The sequence below is a fragment of the Pleurodeles waltl genome, chromosome 5 (genome assembly GCF_031143425.1).
Source record: "Pleurodeles waltl isolate 20211129_DDA chromosome 5, aPleWal1.hap1.20221129, whole genome shotgun sequence".
In the NCBI taxonomy this organism is placed as follows: Eukaryota; Metazoa; Chordata; class Amphibia; order Caudata; family Salamandridae; genus Pleurodeles; species Pleurodeles waltl.
Window position 1 is genome coordinate 896,342,545 of NC_090444.1, and position 25,314 is coordinate 896,367,858.

Sequence of the window (25,314 nt, forward strand, 5' to 3'; positions counted from 1 at the left end):
GACGGGCTCGCCCTTGGCCCGGGCTTTGCCCGGGCGCTGCCCACGCATGTCCCGCGAGGCGGGAGTGCCGAGAGCACTATAAGCGCGATAGAGGAGGGCTTGGCTCCTCCCACGTGTGATCGTTGCCGGGGGTCCCTCCCCGGTGCAGGAAAAACAAACTCTGCCTAAGTTATTTCTCTATTATATTCTGTTTCAGTAGTCTTCGTGAGTACTGACTACACTGTTCTTTAGAAAGCTTATTCTCTCTTATTGATATACTTAACTAAATGTTTTACTGATTTAGACAACTAGAATAGGGATATATTGGTGGCATTCTTCATGTGATGTTCTGATGACTGACAAAAGTTTGAATACGTTTGAGAAAACCACATCTTTTAAAACGTAATTAACTCTCATTATTGACTACAAATGTAAGTTTTGATTGTTAATTGATTGATAAGAGAAATTGCAGCTTACACCTATGCCTGCTCTACAGATCCCCTCTTGTGGGCCAGAGATGCAGGGTATTTTATAAAATGTAGGATTCTCCGCTCTCCCAATGGAAATAAAATAAGTGCAGGTTCAAAGACTTTTGAGAGAATAATATCATGACATGCCACAATAAAATGGTGAAAGAGTAACTGAAAGAAAGCTTGACGATTAAAAGGGGAATTGCTTTCTCCAGGTCTTACATTTTCAGGGCAATGCAATTCGCATGTAAAGGTTCGAAGCATGGCCGAGTAGAATATTCATTCAGGTGAGACCCTCAGTCTCAATACTAACAGTAGAAAGCTGTTTCAGAGACACATTACTACATTGATTTGAAATGCAAACCCCGATATTCCAGATACAAGATGTTAGTTTCTTAAACATCGAAGTAAACAGCCCCACAAGTCACCAATAAATTCTTGAAACAGTTTGCAGCTATAGTAATGGGCTTGGCAAGCGACTTAACATATTTACCTTGGCTGTCAATAGGTAATCATTTACTGTGCGTATATCCAACAGGCGACTCCTTATGGGCACGAGGTAAAGTACATTTTCATTTCCCAATCCGGTGGCCGACGTCTGCTTTGGTATTTTCAGTCCTGCCATCAAAACTAGTGAGGCACTTTTTAAATAAAAAAAAACCTTAAGACTGAAGAGCCGAAACAGGCAGGTTCAGGAGGTAATTTAAAGTTGGTCGAGCAGCCCACCAGGTCAGCAGAGGGTATGGCCTTTTCTCCACTGACAGAAGACTGACAGCTTTATTTTGAGTTCCCTGCCTAGTGTTGAGGGTCTCAATGTCCTCAAGGTAGGCACAGATGTAATGGTTGCTCTGCAGGCAGTGTTCTTTGGGTCTGTTTGCTTGGCCACGAAACAGTTGTTTTTTGTTTTTAAACAAAAAGCAATAGATCGAACGAGCAGGGTGTTTTCCTCACTGTATTTCACACTGTTAAAGCTTTTTATGATATTACTTTTAGTAACCTTGCCTGTTAGGCTGGGGTTTTCACTACAGTTAATCCCACATGGAAAAAATAAATCCTCAGATGCTGAGCCCCTCATTTTCAAACAACACATTTAGACTGCTGCCAATGTAAAACGCTTTGAAGTCCTTATCGACAAACATCTGTCTATCAAATCCAAGGTGAACTATACCTTTAAAATATTTTCTCACTTTTTTTGCCTGAGAAGAAAACAGTGGCCTCTGCTGTTTTCCACTGCCATTAGTTGTTGTAATTTTAATTCATTCAAGATTGGACTGTGGCAAATCCCTGTTCTTTTGTGTGCCAATATGCTTATCCACAAGTTTGGGAATGTCCACAAAGCAGGGGTGAGAGTAATACTTGGCCTACATAGAAGACAGAACGTTTTGTTGTCAAGGAAGTAGCTGCATTGCCTCTAGGTCGACCACTGAATCAACTTCAAATGGTTATGTGTGGTGTAATCTGGCACCTTTCTTTTAGATATACAAACTGCTGCAGCCTTGCAGCACAAGAACACTTGGATCTTCCAGCAGTGTTTTTATGTACTATGCCCCAACCTCCTTTGTTTTGGTTATAATCTTCTCACTAAATTTAAAGCAGGTCTCAAAACATATGTTTTCTCTTAAGTTTCTTTGTAATGAGTGTTGTAGGTAACACAGGCTCCTGTGCGAAGAACATTTACATAGAATTCACTACAAAAATGTTGCCATCATCATCATGACTGAGATAAAGAAACAGAGGAAGTAACGCATCCACATACAGGATCCCACTTTCACAAATCGTAGACACATTCTGGCATATACACCACTGCCACTCATCTGGACCAGTACATTCGTAGTTCCCTTTTCTCATTAGCTTTCTCTTTACCTGAGCAAACTGTGGTCTCACTTCACTTCCATCATTTCATGCCTTGGTCTTAAGTTTCTCATTCCAGTCTTTCTATTGCTCGCAATGAAGCTTTCCTTGACTTAATCAATGACATTTTGTAATCAGCGGGCAACTTCTCTGCTGTTCTGCAGTATGGTAAGCATGATTACAAAACCTTAAAATGTAGATGGAGTAATTCTTACACTTCAGACACTAAGGTGACGTACAAAGGTGCCATTAAAATGGATGAGTTCCTTATTTTTTGCACATGTAGCTCCAGCTATGCAATTCAAATTGATAACCCCGGTAATTCTTATGAATAAATATGTTCCCCACAGTCAACTATTTTATGCACTGGAGAAATGTAACAGCTCCATAAAACATTTCAGGAACTTCCTATAACCATATCACTATTAAATTCAAGGGCGACCTCACTGTCCCAGGCAATTATCGGCCCATCTACTCCCTACATTTGACCACTAAACTCTGGGAACTGTAGACTAACAAGCAGTTACCTTGCTATTTAGAATCCTGCTGTCTTATTGACTTGGCTCAGTCCGGTTTCCGCCTCTCAGACTGCAGCAAAACTGCTCTATTCTCTATGGCTGATGTTCAAATGATCTTAGACCAAGGAGGCTCATTTTTCCTGGTCTTAATTTCTATTTTTTCATGGCGCCATTGTGGCTGTAATGGAAAAGCGTTTGTAAGGCGTTAAACAACAATAAACGGAGATTGAGTCCATTCTATGCAAGTAAACCAAGCACAGTAGGATTACGTCCCGAAAAATCATTCAAGTGTCAATGGCATTTGAGGTACCCCCACTTCCCATCGAAGGATCTAAAAATTCAGCTATCAACTTCCCCCAATCCTCAAGATCATCTCCTACCCTATCATCACATCTACACTTTCAAAGCTGAACCACCTCCACCACTGTCCACCCATGATTGAAACTTGGACCCACCTGCCCCATCCAAGTGATCGCCACCCGACATTTAGCCAGCAGCAGAATGAAACGTAAAAACTTAAACACTATTTTCTGATCATCTGGCCTACGCATGTCGCCCAACAGACAGCAGGCTCCAGCGGACATGGAAGGGGCATCAGTGCTTGGACTCTAGGCACCATCCTCACCTAGAACGCCTGCACAGGTGGACAATTCCAAGTCAAATGTAAAAAATATAGGAATTATTTTTATGCACGAGCACCGGTGTTATGTATGTGGGGTGCCGGAAACTAAAATGGGTAAGTTAAAATCTGGCATCTGCTCATACGGATTTCACCGGTGAACATATTTTCTCCCATTGCGCATCCTCAAGCTGTGCCCCAGATCGCCTTCCAGGCTGCCTATGCGGTGAAGGGCTGGTGTGTACTGTCAGCTGTTATGGCTTTGTAGAATATAGAAATCAAATGGCACCCCCATCAGCCCCAACAAGCCCTGAATGCTGTGCAACTCCCTCGGAGCAGCAGGGAATGAGGTCCATATTCCCTTAACTATAGCGCTAAGACTAGCGTATTGTAAGAACTGCCTGCTCCCAACCTGAAACTACTCTGGGTGTCTTCAAAGGAGATAAATTCCTCATTGGCGTAGATACCTGCCCCTGAGTCTCATAACCACCCTGACGCCAAGAGGTCACATGAACGGAATCTGCAAGCACCCAATAAGATAATAGGTCCAAGCATACGAATTCCCATTTCAGGACCACTTTAATAGTACGCTCCTATAAGGAAGCAGTATGTTTAATTAGATACGACACCTGGACAACGAACCCACCCACCCCGTCAACAGAATCTGAGGGAAGGGCAAGATGCCAATCGTACTCTCCTACAGCCTTTTTTCCCAGTTATCCCCCTTTGTGAGCCAATGTGAGGCGTGTTATATTTGACGGGCCAGTTAGTATTGTTCCAAATGCAGGACATCCAGTCCCCCCTCCTCCAGTGGCAGGAACAGGAAGCCCCTCTCCACCCTGCTATGGCACCCCGCCCAGATCAAGGAAGTGTGTAGGGAATGCAGTTGCCTAAACACATGTGGTGGAAGACTATCAAACGCATGTGGGATGGGGTGAAGACAGCACAGCAGGAACACCTCTCTCGAAACAGCCACCCGACCCTGTAAGGTCAAGAGGGAGGGTATTCCAGAAGTGAATGTAAGATAAGAGGCCCTCTGTGGCCCTGGAAAAGTTTTACTGCAGGCGCTTCTGTCTCCATCCATTCCCCACCAGAGGGGCAATTCTGGCAACACCAACGGATCTCAGGAGAGAAGCACCCCCAAGATGAACATCAAAGATTTGTGGTAACTGATCCAGGGACCAGATAGCTGTCCAAAAGTGTGCAGGTGCCCCAACAGGAGCAGAACAGACAACTTTGATGAGTTCCCCTGCCAAACATTAGAGCACAATTTACCAGCCTGCACCCTAACTGTGGGACATGTCTAGAGCAAGTACAACCATATGCAAAATTGAGGTCAAATTACCATCGCCTTCAGGACTCGCATGAGGTACTGCCAGTCCAATGTGTCAAAGGCCTTGGCTATACTGAAGGAGATGAGAGCAAGCACCTCTTCCCAGTCCTCTACTTTTTGTAAGACATGCATCAACCTCCAAAGGTTTATTGTCTTACTAAGACCAGGGATAAATCTGCATTGGTTCTCATGTATGATGTAAGTAATTATGAGGCGTAACCAAATTGGCACCGCTTCACAAAGGAGTACACCCGCAGCTTTAGCTTTTAAGTAAACCTCCAGCAAATGCTGGGCAAGAGAGGTGGAAAAGGCATGATGATAATCCGCAGGGAAGCCACCGCTTCTTGGTGTCTTCTCCCTGGGCAATTGCTGAAGCGCCGCCCAAATAACTTCCAATGTGAAATCCGTCTCCAGGTCTAAAATAGCAGTCTCTTCAAATTGAGGAAGCGTCAATGAGGTCAGAAATGTGGATATGGTGTCTGGGTCAGGAGGGTGAGGAAGACAGTACACCTGTCCAAGCGAGCTTTAAAAACATCAACAATACCCTTCTCTGAATATACATACCTGCCTTGGGGAGGCTTAAGATGGAGTGTGGGAGAAAAATGAGTCTCTTGCCATAGAATTCAAGCCATTAGCCTCACCGAGCTGCCCCATTCCCTGTGGAGAAGTTAGTGATAGGACCTCAGTGTATATTTGTCCAATCTGTCCCTCACTTCCACCACCTGCCACTGGACCATCTATTCCCACTGCAGTCGTGACAAGTCTTCCTCCTTTCGAGCTAGATTGGCCTGTAGGGTGCGTCTACCCCCACCGGGGAGGCCGACGCAGTGCCCCCAGACCACAGCCTTGAGTACCTCCAATTCTGTAGACCTATGATTGGTCGCGATCCAATTAATCTAAAAAAGAAATCTGATAGCACTCCTGTCAGTGTCTTCCTGCCCTCCACTGTTTAAAGAATCTCAGACGGCAACCTTCAGGTCAGGGGTGACTGCGCACCGCCCCCCTCTCTGCCCCCAATCTGATCTCACACAGTACAGGGGCATGGTTGGCTGAATAGCTGGACAAGCTGGCCACCGCAAGGACCCCTTTCCTGAGCATCACTGATAGCAAGATACAATACAATCTACTGTATGCATTATGCGTTAGGGAATAGCAAGTACATTCCCTCGAGGCAGGGTGGGTATTCCTCCGAATATCAAACAATTCCAGATGGGCTACATCCTCCCCTAAGGAGGAAGTCATCCTAGGCTTAGTATTACATCAAGGAGGGTGTCAATTGAGCTCCCAGTTCAGGATGCAGTTAAATGAATATGGATGTCCAGTGCGGGAGAAAGTACATCCCGCACACTCTTGGGAAAAATTGCCCATCATCAATGTTGGTATTAACAACGGTTACACTATCAAGGCTACCCTGGATAAGTAGGTAACACCACTCAACGTCTGCCCTCATGTATGTGAGGGCATATGGAACCCCTGGAGCTATCCATTTAAGAACACCTCAAGAGAATGTAAAATAATCCCCATGGTATATTTGTCCGCTCTGTTTTGTAGTCACTTGAGAAGCTCAGCATCAGAGAGATGTGTCTCCTGCAAGCAGGTGATGTCTGCAGCATGTCTCTTGAGAAAGGAGAGAGTCTTATGGTGTTTCTGATAATTGCCTAGGCCCCATACATTCTAGGAGATGAGCTTGTATGCTCTGGTCTTAACAGTTATGAATTAAGGTAAGCCTGGATACCAAAACCTTCCTCCCTGGAACCTGATGGCTATGACGCAAGGGTCAACAGCAGAAAAAGAAACCCGCCACAACACCATCTTCCCCCTGGACATGTATAACAGAGCCACATCATCATACAAGCCCAAAAGAATCAATGTGCAGGATGGACATACACTATTGGAACCCAAGCCTCCTAGGACACCAACGAGCGTCAACTCTAGTTGGTAGAGCCCCTACTCCCAGTTAGCAAAGAAAACACAAACGTCTTTACACAATACATTGAAAAAGAAACAAAAGCTCAGCACTTCCATCTAAGGAGTTTCCACAAACCGCTCCACTGACTGGCCCCTCTACCCTTTCAGAAAATCCATCTGGTGCACATTATTTCGGCGTGAATACCTCTCTGAGTCCTCCACGCAGTGTTCCAAAGTGTTAGAGATAACTGACAATTGGGAGACCTGTTGTTTTAGGAGACACACCTCAGCCTGCAGCGATGTGATATTGGTTTCCGCATTCCCCACTTTTCCTGCCAAATTAACCTCAATGCAGACTCTATTTGTCCGTCAATCGCTGCCCTTGAACCGTGAATAGCTTTGAAGGGGGCCTCTCAAGAAGGCTACTTTGACACTCCGCTGAGCGTTCTAGAGTCTCCAGGGGTTCCAGGGATACTATGAATAAACTGATGCGGGGTAGTGTACTGAGTGGTGGTATTGCCCTGCTGGTGCCTCTGAGGTCGGTCCTACTCCATGATGCAGACAAGATGAAGCAGGCTGGCACAGGAAATCTCCTCAGCCTTGTCAGCAGTAAAGATGCAGCAGAGGCAGGCCCACAGCTGGTAGGCGTCACAATGAAGAAGCTCTGGCACAGGGCTTGCAGGAGGATGAAGGCAACAGTGCCTAAGGGCAGATTGAGCAGCAGATAGCAACAAACAAGGCAAGCTGCTGAGTAACAACAGGTGGAGCCCCAAATAGCACCTATGGGCCAAGTACCACACCACAGTCCCAGTTCTGGGATATTGACTACTCCCAGTCACTGCAGGTAGCTCTGAGGGCCAGAGATGAAGTGGGGTGGCGTGGGGAGGCCAGTACTACCCCAGAACCAATCGCCGAGGTGGGGCAGCTCAAACCAAGGTCCCCATGCGGTTCCCAGGGCTGGAGAAAAACCCAGAAGAAGCCAGGAACCCACACAATAGGATTCAAGTTTGGGCCTGCTGCCTCTGCTCCTCTCGGCAGGCCTGCACTGTGACGTCTGCCAGGCCCTCGGGACGCTGCCGACCTTCAAAGCAACAAAAGCATCCGCGAGGACAATGACAAAACTACCAGCTTACCATCATATGGTTTAAGGAACTTGAACCCTCTCTAACAACATTGAGAGAAGTTAGAAGCCTAGAAATAACCATGGATTCAGATCTATCCTTGAAACCACATGCTAACAACGTCATAAAGAGTACATTCTATACTGTGAAAACAGTACGTTGCATCTTCCCATACCTTGCACACTCACAAACTGCTAGCCATCCTCACACGTGTAATCTCCAAACAGGCCACAATAATTATCTTTACCCGCAATCATAAGTAAAATACAACTCTTCCTAAATGCAGCAACAAGGCTTTTTCTCCAATTTCACCCAAGAGCATGCATGACTCCAGTCCTGTAATCATTCCACTAACTACCAATAGCTAGAAGGGCAATGCTCAAAGCACTATGCATTGTCCACAGAGCCTCCCAAGGAAAAGTGTCACTATTACTAGTTAAATTCAAGCAATACAACCCAAACAGAACATGGAGCTCCAGGCTTGCACCACTTATTACCACCTTACTATAACAAATCAGTAGGATGCACTGCTTTATTTGTGCAAGTCTCCAAGCTCTGGAAGTCACCATCATTCAGCATTAGAAGCACTCAGGATCAAATACACTTATAAAGACAGTTAAAAACATGGCTATTGTCTAAGTAACTGTACCACCCACACCTCGGCATCAAAGCCTAAAAAACAGCTGCACCCTTAAGCACAATCCTCATCTTACAGCCCACGAATTACAAACAACTCAACCAGCAAACTGCATTCAATATGCAGGTCACCTAAGAAGGGCTGACCTATGGTTAGCCAGAATATGCAGTGGTCAGCAAAAAATAGTAACTTGTCTGTCTTAAATTCCCAAAAGACTTCTTTGAGAATTGTTCACCACCACACAGTACAACTTAAAGGACGGCCAACACCAAACAAACAGGCAAGGAATAACTAAAGAGATCTACCTCACATTGCTGGACAATTTGGTGGACTTGAACGTAGTCCACCACTGTAGGTCCCAAATATCTACACAATCTGACTGCTTCTTTACATCTCACAAAGACACTAAGGGCCTCATTACGAGTGTGGCAGTGGGAGGACTGCTACACTCACGGTGAGGGTCAGACCGCCGCACCCCAGGCGATCCGACTGCCACATTACAACCCTGGCGGGCGGACCCACCTAAAGACCGCCATCCCCACCAGGAACATGGCTACGGGCGTGGTGACAGCGGCCTGAGTTGTACTCAGCCAGGAAGGCGCTAAACTCAGCCTGGCTGATCACAACTCGAATTTCTGCCAGCCTTTCTTTGGGCATTGAAAGGCCGGCAGAAATCCAGTAACAGAGGCCACCGGGGGCCCCTGCACTGCCCATTCCCAGGGCATGGACAGTGTAAAAAAAACCCTGCCCAGCACTGTTGAAATGCACACTGTTTGCTTTGCAGACAGTGCATATTTGAGGATGCTGGAGTGCTACGATATTGGCCTTGGCTCCCTTAGGGGAGCTGAGATAAATGCCGTAGCACTGTTCCTGCCAGACAGCCTGGTGGAAACTGCTTACTACAATGTTCCCACCGGTCAGCCCACCTGGAACACTGTAATAGCCTCTAGGGGGATGGAGTATGTCAATGCCATGGTGGTGGCATCCTGCTCATGAGTTTGGCAGTCCCACAATGGGACCGCAAAACTCATAATAAGGCCCTAAGCTATGGGATGATAATAAAAAAAACACCCCAATAGATCTCTCCACTTCTCTCTCTCCCCCTCCATCTATACACAAAATATCCGATTGCACAACCCAATGCAGTAACCCAATAAGCAGTTTATATCATACAAAGTAGCACAAAGGGACATGCAGAGATGTTCAAAGCTACCAACATACTGTCTGTCTCTAAAACGTCATCATCCAACACTGTTCTATGCGCTGCGTACCATAACACAATAACTGCACATCGGTGGTCATCACACATGACATAGAAAAACCTCCCACATAGGGTCAAAACAAAGACAACATCCTTTCAACCACATACCATATACAGTGTAGTGTGCTACCCATGTAGGTAATTGTGTTAGCGCCCCACATAGGGGTAATAAGCTATATGTGTATATATATATATTTCAACACAATACAATATTGTCCGTCTGAAAATCTGACTGAACATCGATATCATGGTATCACAGGGTCTTGATAGGCATGCATAAATGTTTGATCTATCCACAGCATTTTTTATATTTGTTTGCAAGATACTGGAGTTTTAGGTTTCATTCATTAAGTGAAAACAAAAATAACTAGCAGGTCAATGAGTTACTACAAAACGTTTACAAGTGAAACGGGAGAGACAGAGGTAATCAATATATTTCTTCTCAAATGTGTGCACTTGATTTTATTAAATAATGTAACTCCAAAGCACCAACCAAATATTTTAAATGTGTGATTAGGAACTGTTCTGAAAGAGTCTCTCAACGTTTGGCAGCTGACACCTCGTCCAGCCGCATCTCAGCCATCACATATCTTTCAGATTTCAGGTTCACTGGTATAGCGTTTCTTGACATTACAACTCTTTCAGACCCTTTTAAAAATCACACCTACGATGGCACTTAACAATAGTATTTTCTTGCACTTCAATATACAAGATATTGGAATTACCATTTGAAGAAGCAACTCCAACCTCCATAAAGTTTTGAAATACGTAATCGCCTAGCGTTAGGTGTTTAAAATCCCTATTCTCCCGTAGACAATTCTAGCAAAGGCTAATAATGCTCATTGATTCTTTACTCGTTTTATTTACAGGGACAAATATGTTGTCAACATTGTTTTCTAGAGCACCATCAGTGGGTGGAAAACAGTCAGCAAGATCTGCAGATCACAACCAATCCTATCCTGATCTGGAGGTCAAAAGCTGGTGCTTCACTCAAGGGAGATTTTATTTTTGCTACTGTATCATCTTCCCCACCTCCCAGGAAAAGAAATAGGTGCTTGACCTTCTAGAAGACTTTTATTAATTGGCTAGAATCACTCAATCATACCATGGAGATCAGTCACCTTGCAAATATTTAATCTTCAACATTTCTCAAAATGTCTTGTTTTCTTCCTTGAGGCAGAGCCATTTCTTCTGTCATATTATGCTCACAGGGTTCCCGGATACTGACCCCTTGATATGATGGAATCTTTACAATGCTTGGAAATATGGGGACAATGCTCACAGCTACAAACGTGGAGGATTATTTTTCACCTTGGATTCAATAATCTGATGTCAAAGACAAAGTCTGAAACATGTAATAAAGAAAGGACTTCTTCAAACGCACTTCCACGATTTCATGTCAATTGGGCCTGAGCATAATATAAATCTGTTTACGGCTGATCATGGTATATGGAAGACCAAAGCCACCTTCAAATAATTTCAAATAAAAAAACCCTCATGGACTAGATGTTCTAACTGGGCAAAATATCTCTTCTTGCTTTAACAAGTGCAGAGTATAAAATATGTCACAATCTGAGTAGAAGTGTCAGTTTCTTTCATAATAGCTTTTTCCACTAAGAGACTGATGCTGCAGACACAAACGTTCTCAGTACTGTGTAGTTGAATTTAATGATGTTTTATGTTCATCTTGATCAGATCCAGCCTCCAGGGCTTTTTCAGCAGCTAGTTTAAAACCTATGAGGTCTACTCAGAAACTAAAGTTTGAAGGCTGTTTAGTAGTACCACAAAAGCATTACCAAACTACTACAAAATGTTATTTACATACCAACATGTGGAGATCTCTGCCTCCGCAATCTTTTATGTGCTTTGATCTCTGACCCAACTAGGAAGATCTGTTTTAGTAGTAAACGTGCAAGGGGAGGGCAAGTGGCTGGAAAATGGGGAGTAACTACATCTAAAGGGGAAATGTTAGGAAAAGGCTAAGAAAGGTTTAGGGAGGGCTAAGGAGAGTTTTAGGGAAAAACATACACCCACCCACAAGGGAATAATCCGAATGCTATTGCCAAGCTGCACTTCTATAGTTATTACAGCCAAAAAAGACCCAAAACACTGGTTAATGTGCTCCAGCTCACAGTTGGAGTACGTTCAGCACCACACATGGCCACAAAATCCTCAAAAGAAAAAACAAAATGGAGGTAGGAACGTAAATGAAACCGGTCGGGAAATAATGTTCAAATATTTAAATTAATGGAAAAAACTAAACACATTGAGGGCCTTATTATGACCCTGGCAGTCACTTTTGCCACAGTCGGACTGCCGGCACCGCCAGGTTGCTGCCAGTCGACAGCCTAGCGGTCTCAGCACTTGTAATCCCCCAAGGCAACGCTGCCATGGGGATTACGAGTCCCCTTTCCACCAGCCTTTGCATGGCGGTAGCCCCGCCATGGAAAGGCTGGCGGAAAGGGGGTGCCGAGGGCCCCATGGGGGTCCCTGCAATTGGCATGGGAGGTGCAGGGGCCCCCATGGACAGCCCCGTTGCACTTTCTACTGCCTGAATCACGGGCAGTGGAAAGTGCGATGGATGCTGCTGCACCCGCCGCACCACCACATTGGCGCCGGCTAGAGTACGAGCCAGCGTCAATGTTAAGGCCCGGTTCACCGCAGGGCCGGCAGACTAAAACGATGTTTCCACCCGCCGGCTCGGCAGTGAACTCCTAATGGGGCCGGCGGTGTTCTGGCCGCAAAGGCAGCCTGATGGCGGTATGAGTTTGGTGGGCGGCCTCTGCCGCCCGCCAAGCTCATGGTGTGGGCCTTAATATTTTTAAAAAATCTATTAATAAAGCATATTTATTATTTTGTTTTTTAATTTTGTTACCTTTTTCAATGTTAAATATAAATGCAACATTATTTTAAAAAATAAGCTACTTCTTAGAGTAAAATTCTGAAAAATAATTTTATTTTAATTGAATATATGCTGAATAGTTACATTTTCAAATTTAAAATTAAGTTATTAATACTGTAACTTTTATATTGGTCCACATTTAATGTAAGTATATAAAATTAACACCATTTAATATAAGAATATATTTTTTAATATTTTAAAATGTTAATAAACTTTTACAATTCTTTAGAATCTCTGCCAAGTGTGAAGAATCTTAAATATGGTTGTAAAGTCACTATAAGTAGTAATTTTACTGTCCAATATGACATTTTTGCTGACTCCACCCACTTTTTAAGGGGATGGAGGCATGAAAGTCTACACTTTTGAGTAACTTTACACTCGTAAGACGTGAATAGCCAAATGTAGTAAAGTTATTCAAATTTGTAATAGCAAATTTATTGTACTAAATCTACAAGTGTAGATTAACCTTTGTGAATAAGGCCCTTCGTGTCCAGCTCTTTGAAACAATTCCTCACCATGTCCACATTTTGTTAATTGAAATATGTATTTTGCAACATGAACAAAGCCAAACATTCTCAATATGATTAAAGAGTTTGCCAATTGATATCCATAGATGTTATGAAAAGCAGGATATTATAAACATACATCAGTTTCCTGTGTTAAATACCATTATGAACATGTCTCTTTATATTGGCATCCTATTCTTAGAGTGATTGAGAGTGCTTCAAGATCAATATGAAAAGAAGGGTATCGTGCCTTACACACTTTGGATTGATAATTCGTTCTGAAAAAAACTCTGCCAAGAAATTTACAGTTCCTAACTGGAGCAAAGGGTAATCATTTTTAAAGAAGCCTGAAAATAACTAAAAACACTCCACCCTTGAAGGGTGAAATGTGTCAATCCACCAAGTTAAATGCTTCTTCTGCATCAATGGTATTCACAGGGGAGGTCATGCTATTCACCAAGATGAGCATTGGTCGGTGAATTCTCATATGCTTCAGTTTGAAATCTTTTCTTATTAAGACCAGATTCCCTTTTGAGCAAAATATTTAAATAACACATACTAAACGCCTTCACTGTCAAGAACACAAGAATTGTAATTGAGCCACTGTTGGAGCACACATTTTAGTAATGCTTTTAGTGACCCAGTTGTCAGCAGAAGGTGAAAAATTATGTCTCATGCTTAACAGTCTAACATAGAAAGCTGCACTGACATATGTTTTAAAGTGTTCATGTTTTCACTCCTATGGTCACAATAGTGCCCACTGGATTTACCAAACAGCTAACAAAAAGTAAATGATACCAAAGTATATTTTAGGCTATAGATTAACTGCTAGCATTGAAACAAATGTGCATTCTTTTTGTTTAATGTGTGATTTATGAGTTTAAAAAGATGTGCGCATAAAAATAATTGCACTGCTCTGTCATATCAAACCTGATGCATTAAAAGTTTTGCAATTTATAATGAAATGCTTTATTCTTTTTGATGACATTAGCAATGTGGAATTTATAAGGCTGCATATTATGTGTGTTTATTAACAAGTGTAGGACTGCATTAATATTTCTTGTGTTAGTATAGCTAGGCCTGCAGAGCTCGAATTTACAACTTTTTTACATTACGTTCCATTCTCATGAGTAGCAATAGGTTCTTTGTTGAATTGTACAGAGACTTTTAGTTTAGTGAATTTGGTCTGGAACATTTAGGCTTGTGGACTTAATGTGAAGTCAAATTGTTTTGATTAACATGTGGATTCACATGGGACAAGTCCATTGTACAGCCTTGGAAAAAACGGGATTGTTGCGAGTGAAAGTAAATTGTAACATGCTATTTGGATTAACATGGAAAGAGGAGATGACTTCAGACTGAACCTGAGAAAATGATGGACTGTTGCAACCTGAAGACGTGTTGTTAATTTGATTGGACATTGCCCCTTTTGCGTGATGTGTGGCACTGAACTGACGAATTAAGACAAATTATGTGTTTTTAAGGAGGGATGGACTTTGAAAGTTTAAGACACTCTTGCAATCTTCATTTGGCTTTGAGATCACTTGACTCTGTGCAGCCCTCTCTGTGCAGTCCCCTGATGATGCTTCTGATCGGACTTTGATGATGATCTACTTGCTTTGCTGATGAAGAATTCCTGAAAGCTGATCCTAGGAGAGGTATAGCTCCCTGCTGATTGCATTTTCACTTGACATGTTTTCCTTTTTCTAGAGTAGAAGCTAGCATGCTGACACTCACCTATTCTATTTTTCTAGTTAGTATTCTGTAGCTCTATATAGATTATTTTCCATATTATTTTCCCCCATTTGTATTTTGCCCCCATGTGTTAGCCCATTCCCACACCGCATGCCCTAATTTGGTAAGTCACAGGGACAGCCCATGCCGACCCCCGAATTGTGTATCCTGCTTAATTTGGCTTGACAAATGCTAACAGTCTGATCTGATATATATTTCCATTTTGCAAATTATATCCTTGATGATATGTATTATTCTTCTTGAATGCTTAACTGTGTTGATGCTAATTCGGTTAAACTTGCTTCACCGTCCTGGGCAGCTAATGGTGTTGATATATCTTTATAACTTGATTTTGCGCACAGTCTTTATGACATTAGCTTTGTGGTTATAAAATAAAGCTTTGAAACTTTCATTGATTGGAGACTCCCTTCCGTGAACACATTGGTTATGGTGTCTAAATTGTTTGGGTGGTACTGAAATAATTGTGTATGGTTAACCACACTTCTTACTGAGCCAAAAGGATTGTTGACCTCAGTGAAGCATTTTATTCCAGTGAAGGATAAAAAAACATGTTAGCGCCACCATAGTCCCTATTCATGAAGGTTTAATGTGGTTTGCCATTATCTGGAATTGGTGCGGTTCTGGGGCTTCAAGGAACGTGGCAGTAAAATACACAGTCTAGTCCATTGTTGGGTGCCGGGTAAAATTGTGGATTGCGCACAAAAACTCACTTTGAGTTCACAACCATCTTTCCCTTCACTCATTCTCTTTTATTTTTTTCTCCTGCACCTAATGCTTTACTCTTCCTTTGACTTGCTATTATTTGTGCCTAGGATCCTACAGCTACTGATCTCTTTTTGCCTCCTCAGATGTTTGGAATAGGTCACCTTGCTCTCCCACAGTGCCCCTTCAGTGGTCTCCAACCCAGAAGTTTATTTAACTGGTATATTGGGTGTACTCATAATATCAATGCAGAGTATTCTGTGAGTGTCATTCTAGGTTTTCCTTATCTGTTCCCTTGCTACAGAACTACCAGGGATCATGTGTTAATGGGGAACCTGTGTGTTTTGCTTTCCTCCATCTTTTACTAAAGCTTGCTTTAGAAGATATTCCCTTTTTGTCTGTGTCCATGAAGACAAGGGTTACTGGATGCATCGGGATTGGCAATACACTGCTCCAGAACAGCTGAAATTTGACATAAATTCAGTTTTGTGTTTTAAATGATAAAACATTACAACTCTCATTTTGTGATATGCATAAGCGACCCTCTACAATTGTTGGAACATTCATCTTTGCTACATAATCTTTATATTCAACCATAAACCAAAATTATTTGATACCAAGGTAAACTGTCCATGAACATGCAGTTAACACAAAATTATATTTTCTGATGCCAACATATACTTTGCCCAGTAAGGTTGTGGGCACATTTAAATCTTGACAGAATATAACCACAACAGGACTAGAAGGGAGTTCCAGAGCTTGGAAGCAGGCCTTGACCCTTACAAACTCATTCATTTTCACATATTTTATATATAAGACACCAGGGGCCTGATTACAACTTTGGAGGAGGTGTTAATCCGTCCCAAAAGTGACGGTAAAGTGACGGATATACCACCAGCCGTATTACGAGTCCATTATATCCTATGGAACTCGTAATACGGCTGGTGGTATATCCGTCACTTTACCGTCACTTTTGGGACGGATTAACACCTCCTCCAAAGTTGTAATCAGGCCCTTGATGTCTGAGAAGAAATTCAGTACATGTGATTTGAAATCATCGTAGACTGTTACATTTTTCGGCATGTATTTTGGATATCTTACATTTACTCTTGTATAAATAAGTCAAGTACTTTTATAGAGGATACAGAAAACTTGTGGTGGCTAGTACCAGGATCATGTACGCATAGTAAAGATCAGGCATAAAAAACACAGTATATCAGCAGTCTCAACTTCTAGTAAAATGGAATGTTTTTTTAAAATCTCTTTATTGAGTTTTAGAAACCATTCAAGTGCAGAGACAAATAAAAAAAGTATGGTTACAACCTCAGCACTATCACAACAATTTTAGGTAAAGGAGATCTGGGGATTTGGAGTGTGACATGGAGGGGGCAGACAGAAACCTGCTAGGAGGACCACAAAGCAAATATTTTGCTGCAATAAAAATAATGACACCAGTGTCTCAGTGGGCATAAAGCTGCATAACATGCATACTGAACAGAAACTTAAAGGCAAAATGTTCAGCAGTGTGTGTCATCCAAGATACACGTGTGTTGTGTCCCTCGTCTATGGGAGAGCGTGTGTGGAAGAAAGTGAGGACATATAAATGCCAGTCGTGGCTGAGAGTCTAAGGGGTGGTGTTGGCGATAATGTAAGGGGTGCTTCTATGGGGGTAGTGATGATTAAGATAATGCAGTGGTCGGCGGTGTCCAGCCTTCCGGAGATGTGAGGGAACTTAGTGTGCGTAATTACATGAGGATATCATGGAGCCTATTACCTACATACAGGGCTGCGGTGTTGTATCTTGTAAAATGGAATGTTGATAACCATTTTTACATTATCAGTTGCTTAATCTTTTAAAGAAACCGATTCTCTGAACTTTGAAGACGGGTATCTTCACGATGCTTTTAAGACATCAAAACAACTTGCTTAGAAGTTAAATTTTGCCAGTGATACCAAAGATGAATATTAAAGGACCGCAAGTAATTGAGTAGAATTGGGTAGCTTCAACTGGAGTGGAATTGTGTGGAACAGAACTGTGTGGTGTGCAACTGAGTGGTGTTGAGTGGAATTTGATTTGAATTGTGTGGCATGGAGTGGCACTGTGTGGCGTGGAACTGTGTGGCACAGGCTGGAATTGAACTGTGTGGCATGAAATTGTGTTGCATGGAGAGAAATTGTGTGGAGTGGAATTGTGCAGAATGGCATTGTGTGGTGTGGCGTAGAGTGGAGGGGCATGGCGTGGAACTATGTTGCATGGTGTGGAACTGTGTTTAGTGGAGTGGAATTGTGTGGCGTGTGTATTGGATCTGAGTGGAGTTGAACTATGTGATGTGGAGTGGAACTATATGGCCAGACTGATGTTGAATTGTGTGAGTAGAGTGGAATTGTGTGGCATGGAATGGGTTGGAATTGTGTGGCATGGAATGGAATTGTGGCATTGAATTGTGTGGTGCAGGGTTGAGTAGTGCAGGGTGGAGTGGAACTGAATGCAGTGAAATTGTATGGTGTGGCATTCTGTGGCGTGCAAGAAACTGTATGGGTGCAGTGGAATTATGTGGAGTGTGGTAGAATTGAGTGGCATGGAGTAGAATTGTCGAGTGGAGTTGAACTGTGTGGCATAGAGTGGCATGGAATTCTGCACTATGGAGTGGCGTGGAATTGTGAGACAGAAAGTGGAGTGGAACTATTTGGCATGGAGTGGAGTTGAACTGTGCGATGTGGAGTGCTGTGTGGAATTGTATAGAATGGAGTGGTGTAGAACTGTGTGACAGAGAGTGGAGTGGAACTGGCATGGAGCGGAGTGGAATAGAATTGTGTGGCACTGTGGAGTGGAACTGTATGGCATGGAAGGGTTTGGGAGGAATTGGCTGGAGGTGCAGACTGAGCAGAGTGGAACTGTGTGGTGTGTAATTGTGTGGTGTGAAGTGGAACTGCATGACGTGGAACTGTGTGGCGTGGCATGGAATTGTGTGGCGTGGAGAGGAATTGTCTCATGCAGAATTGAGTGGAGTGGTATTGTGTGGAGTGGGGTGCCATTGTCTGGTGTGGAGTGGCATTGTGTGGCATGGTGTGGAATGGCATTGTGTGGTATGGAAAATTGCTCGAGTTGCCATTTGAATTGTGCTTCAAACCCCCATGCTGTATAAATGCAATTATATTCCAATATGCTACCAATTATCTCAACCTACAATCTATGTAAACATTTGATGTCTTTGATCCAAAGCAGGAACTTGTTATTAGGTACAATGCTTCTGTAAGAACTGGTTTGTTTATAAATAATTGTGCTTTGTACTGGGAGTAGATTAGTGGGCCAGGAAGCAAAGTATATTGTACCAGTTGGAGATAAAGGACATGGAGTTACAAATGTTAAAAGTCTTTTCCAAACTGGAGTAGCAGACACGCTCAGAATTCAATCATGACAGAGACTGGTAATGAGTTACAATCATCCTGTTGTGAGGAGAGGCAGCAGAACAGTTTGCCAAAGGTTTAAACCAAAGATATTCCAGAGCTGAAAATCGGGGAGCTCCATGGCAACTCTCACAGATTTTGGGGTTGGAAGGAGAAGAAGCAACATGGAGAAGGGAAGGGCGGAATGGGGAAGCAGCACCATGGACAAGGGGGTGGGTGGGGTGGGAAAGGGAAGAAGAAATAGTATATTACTATCCAGGGTTGAAGGAAATACTGCCTGAAGCCTTTATCACCTCCTGCACCTTACCCATAAAGTGCAATCATGTAAAATAAAGTCCTGGTAGAGATCCACTTATTTATGTTAATATAGAAAAAAAAACTTCAATTCGATTCTTTTGTGGAGTTAATTCAAACTTTATTTTAACTTTTATTCTTTGCATTAGTTCAAGATCATATAAAAACACATACTTTCTCAGAAACAGTCATCAAAACGTGTTTCTTTGTTTGAAGAAGAAACAGTACCTCAATCACAGTGCAAGCAGCAGACGGACACTAATTAAGATGAATCAATCTGTGCTTGGTCTATGCACTTGCCAATTAGGAGGCAGCAAAGAACAGTGACAATGATGCCAATGAATGGTAAGCAATAGGCAGGCTCCAAGTCCTTTATAGTAAACAATAGCTCTCACGGTGATGCAAGCTCATGCCGTCACCAGGCGAGACCTAAAAATGGACGGCTGTAGACAGCGGGTCTTTCCAACCTGAACCTTTTACAGGGAGCATTGCGTACTGCATCCATGATTAATGCTTTAAGTGATAGTTTTTCCAGGGGGTGAGCTAAAGTTCTGAAGAATGAGAATGCTAAATAATGGGTGGGCTCCAAGTCCTTTACAGTAAACAATAGCTCTTGCAGTGTCAACAGCTCACAAGTATTTTTAAATAATTTGGACGATGGGCATGTTTTGGGCAGTAATGCTTGGGGATTGTTATCTGGGAAGCCACTTAAGACATGCAAAATGTCAGTCATGCAACCTGGCCAGCAGTGCAACCATACATCTGTGGCTGTGTTGATCATATAGTGAAGTCTTTGCCCACAAAGGAAGATGTGTTCACCTCGAACACAATTTGCTGGTACACACTGTTGTAACATAAAAATCTGGCTGCAACCCAAGGGAACTCACTCATATGGTCTTTGGCAGGTTTTTCAAAATTGTAGGCCAGGTACACAGCAACTCCCTGATGCAGTCTGCTGTTATGGCCCATTCAATTAATTATCAAACAAATGTCTTGTTCTGGTGTTGGAACTGAAGTTATTAATGTAATAAGTAAAGGGAAATAGAGGGATGTCAATGAAACACTTGGGACGAACCGACATATGGTATAATTCCACTGATGATATCTAGCTGTATTCTAGTACGTCAAGTAATTAATAGACTATTTTGCAACAACACAATGTTTTTTTTTTTTTTTTTTTTTACCTGAATGACCCAAATGTGACCTGGATGGCCCCGGTTGGGGACCTCGCCACTGACTGCCCATGTTTTGGTAATGATATGGATGGCTATGATGAGGAGAGGAGTGCATTTGCTGGCCATCTGTGAAATGCTGATCTGCTCCTCCTGCATGTCTCACTGAAATAAAAAAAGAATTACAGATTAGTTTCAGCACTTATTTTAACAGAGGAGGAGGTAGCTGTGGTACAAATTCAGACATGCTCCACATGCTGAGCTGGTATCCTTTTAATCGACCTGCCAGAAGTGACCTTCTCCCTTGCCAGTCTAACACCAACTGACACCAGGGTTTAATTGCTAACATTCTTCCCTGACATTGGAACTCAAGCGCTCCTTACATCAATAAAGAACCTTAGTGTAAAGGTTCTAAGTATGACACATCTTCATCCCTCACACATCAGTAATAAACACATTTTATATTTGATTACCATGAATAACAACCCAAACTGGGATCCTAATTTAAAAGATGAAAACAGATAAAAACAAAGCAATGAACTCTGAACATAAGAAAGCAAGGAAAAAAAGATAAAGAAACATGCAAAAGTGAATATAGTCCCTATGAATAAGGGGGCTTCCTAGATACTCTATATTAAACACAATAGAGTACTTTTTGAATGTAAATTACCTGGTGCAAACGTATGTAATCTTTCAGATCAGAAGGCGTTCTCCTTTCTCTCATTATCCTGCCTTCCCTTCTACCACTACTGTCTCCCGATATACTCTCATCAACCCAGCTTCTTCTTACCTCGCTCCCAGCAGGATGACAACTTGGCAAGCTATCTATAGGTTTACCTAAATCATCCCTACTCAACATGAGTCCACTACACCCAATTAGGTCATCATTAGAATTCATTCTAAATTCACCACATGTGCCTCCTCTCTGGTACAATGCTACTCAGGCTTTATTCCGTTTGGTTCAATTGGTCAACACCACATACAAATCCCTCACTTGCTTGACTGTGACTAGACCAGGAAATCTGAACCATCCACTTCCCACACGTCCATCCTTTACTTTTACCCAATCACCAATTTGTATACTTGAACCATTATGCCCTTGCAAAGTATTCCCTGTATTGTAATTGACTGTCAAATCATCTATCAACTATCTTGGAACTAGCTTTGTTCTAGCTTTGCGCCCCCTCATAATTTCGAAAGGTGTTTTTTTGATATTCCTAAGTGTAGATGGGCTCAAACCCCTTCTTCATCTGCTACATTTACATCCTTACTCCATCTCACAGCCAACTGAATAGTCCCTTTGATCTTGTGATTCTCCAGTTGCATGAGGGTTATATAGGGCTGTTCGGTTATGTCTGATGCCGTGCGACATTAAAAATTCTCTAATTTCAGCAGAAGTTAATTGAGTATCATTATCTGCAATAATGGTATAAGGACAACCGTCAATTCTAAAAATTCTCCTTGTAGACACCTCTTTCATAAACATGACCCAAATCCATTTAGAATACACATCCACCAAGACCAAGGAAAACCTTAAATTGTACCCACCTCCTGGCAAAGGCCCAATAAAGTCCATACAAACTGTGTGCCATGCCTTCCCTGGATCTTCAATGTGTCCCATCTTAGACTTTGTTCCAAGTTTTAACCTTTTTTCACTTTCCTTACACTCTATGCACTTTTCCATCCACTGAGAAGTTTGCATGTCAATCCCAGGCCACCAAAAAAATTCTTTCACTGTCCTTTGAGTCAGTGTTTTGTCCAAGTGTTCTTCATGGGCCAATTGTATAATTTTCCTTTTTAAGTTCTCTGGTGGCACAAATCTGTCCCCTCTCATCAATACAACCCAGTCACTGACCAACAACTCCTCCAATATTTTTACAAATGGTCGTACGAAAAAAGCAACTGCACTATCTCTCCTTCCACCTTCAACAATCATTCTACTCACACTCTGTAAAACTGTATCCCCTGCCATTTCTTGAACCCACTCTGTTTTTGTGAAAACTTTTAAACCATGTAGTACTGTATCCTCCAGCCATGCCACTGACCCTTCTTTCTCTTTGTTCAAAACTGCCTCCCCATCAACAACCTTCCAGCCCACCGAAAGATGTGAAAGGGCATCGACTTGGGTATTGCAGCACCCAGGAATGTGTTCAACATGATACAAAAAATCCTGTAAGCAAGCCACCAACTTTGCAGGTCCCTTACCAGCTCCTCCTGCAGATAAAACTTTGATTAATGGCTTGTGATCTGTTCTCAGTTTGAAATGTATACCCTGCAAAAATGTTCTAGAGTACTCTGCTGACCACACAGCCGCCAATGCTTCTCGCTCAATGACTGAGTAATTTCTTTCAGTTTCAGTCAGCGAGCGTGAAGCAAAGGCTACCGTCCTTCAATACCTTTGTGACACTGGCATCTACTGTGAGAATAGTAGGAAATGTGGTATTGAATAGCACTAAAATGTTTGCATCACACACTTTTTGCTTTATATTATCAAAACATGTCTGCTGAACCTCAGACCATTCAAAAACACATCCCTTATGCAACAAAATCTTCAACCCTTCTGTTTTAACTGCAAAGTTCTCAACAAATTTTGAATAAGACTCTATAAGCCCCACAAAATATCTTAGTTCATCCTTGTTCTGTGGACATGGAGACACATTTATGGCTTCCAAAAGATCTTTTTTTGGTTTGACTCCTTCACCAGAAATTGTATGGCTCAAGTACTCAATCTTGTTGCTTAAGACACACTTCTCTTTGCGTAATGTAAGACCAACATCTAACAGTTTCCTAAGTATCATCCTCAGAATCTGATGGTGTTCTCCTACAGTCGGTACATTTAATAAAATGTCGTCTTGAAAGAAGATCAAGTTAGTAAAACCCTCGAAAACGTGCAACATCATGTGCTGGAAAATACTCGCCACGGAAGAGAGTCCAAACAGCATTCTGATAAAACAGAATGTGCCATCCAGGGTGATGAATGCTGTTACATCTCTGGAACTGTTTTGCAAACGGATCTGGTGGTAAGCACTTTTCAGGTTCAATTTCGAAAAGTACTTGCCACCCTTCAGCACCAAGATAAGCTCATTGATGTTTGGTAGGGGAAAATTGTCTCTTATTATGTTCTGATTGACACTACCAAGATCCACACAAAATCTAAGTCGACCATTAGATTTCTTCGTTATGACCACGGGTGATATCCAATCAGAAGCCTCCACAGGTTTAGTCACCCTCTCTCTTACCATGTCCTTGAACATGCTGTTGACTTCCTCTCTAACTACTAAAGGAAATTTTCTGACTTTGTGCTTCACTAGCAAGGGAATTGCAGAGAAAAAAATATTGAGATCCAGCCCGGCAACTAAGGGTACTCACAAGGTGAGGAATTTGTGGTTAGAAGTATTCATCAAAAATGAATACAATAGGCCTAGCGTTTTGTTTGTTTGCTTCCAGACCAGGTGAAGAACAAGTTACTTACCTTAAGTAACGTTTTTTCTGATGACATTGACAAACTGCATATTCCTCACGTCTTGATTCCTTGCTTCTTGAGTCTCCACAGGCACCACACTGGATCAGAAAAACTCTACAATGACTCTGTGCACAAGCTGATGGTGCCCTCGGGTCTGGGTCATATCTCCTTCCTTCATTCAGATATGACAATACAGATCTGAATATAGGTGTCATTCCTACGCACTGTCAGCTTATCTATAGAGATGTTCTGTATACTCTGACGCAGTGTAAGAGACAATGGAGGAATCAGAAATACGCAAAATCCGTTTCCCTGGCTTCAGCCGCATCTTGTGCACATACCCTTTTTATTCACCAATCTCCTCTCAAAACACCTCTTTCACTTCTTTGAGAATTTCATTTATATCACTGTCTTACACGATCAATATTTGTTCTGAGCCCCTTGGATTTACCACTAAATTAACATCATACTGATGTATCCATTCCAGGATTGGTGGCCAACTTTCAGCTACATAAATTTTGCCTTGTGTCTCCCTATTTTTAAATCATACAGAAGTTGTGAAAAAACCCAAAATATCAATCTTCTCTCCTTGATACCCACCCAAGCACATATCCTTCGCCCTCAAAACTGTGTGCGGCCACTTCTCATAAAACACATCCTAAGGAGTGATGGTGTACCTTGAACAAGTATCAACCATTAGTTCTACATCTTTGTTACCAATGCTGAGCCAAGCTCTTGGCCTATTTCTGCTTTTATCATTGTCTTTTTCATCTTCTAGGCTCAAAATGCGATCACAACAAGGTTCACTTCCTTCCTCACACGCCACAGCAAACTTTGACTTAGACCACTCCCTACACATGCGTGAGAAGTGCCCTCTGCGCCCACACTTCCTGCATTCTTTATTTATAGAAAAACATGCCTTTGATTCATTGTTATGTAAATTACTCCCACATCTGCTACACTTTCTACTACTGGACTTAATGTTGGGACTTTTCTTGTTTTCTGTATATTCTTCCCTACAGCACCTACACTGCCACCAACACTTTCAATTCCTCCTCCTACTACAGCCACCTGTACTTTTTCTGCTATTCCAATGACAAACTGCCTCCCCTTTTCCCTCATGCAAAATTCTGACTTTTCCACTAATTTACCCATATCAATTGCATTCTTTACACTGGGATTCTTCACAGACCACAATCTTTCCTGAATCCTTCTACTCTTGCATTGAACAATTAATTGGTCTTTAATCATTTTCTCACACATCACACCAAGGTGGCATTTCACAGACATCTCTCTCAATCTCATCACAAATTCGTCAATAGATTCACCCACTCGCTGTGAGTGCGTATAAAACATGTATCCTGCCATCACCACATTAGTTTCCTTGGCAAATCTATTGCTTAATCTCACCCTGG

General features: G+C 42.3%; 1 protein-coding gene across 1 annotated transcript in view; it reads right to left on the reverse strand.

Moving 5' to 3' along the window:
• FAM120B (family with sequence similarity 120 member B) overlaps positions 1-25,314 on the reverse strand; it is a 1,000,164-nt gene that overhangs the window by 50,863 nt on the left and 923,987 nt on the right. The window contains exon 9 of the mRNA XM_069235018.1: positions 20,449-20,601. Coding sequence (XP_069091119.1) covers positions 20,449-20,601 — 153 coding nt within the window. The remainder of the gene's footprint in view (positions 1-20,448; positions 20,602-25,314) is intronic.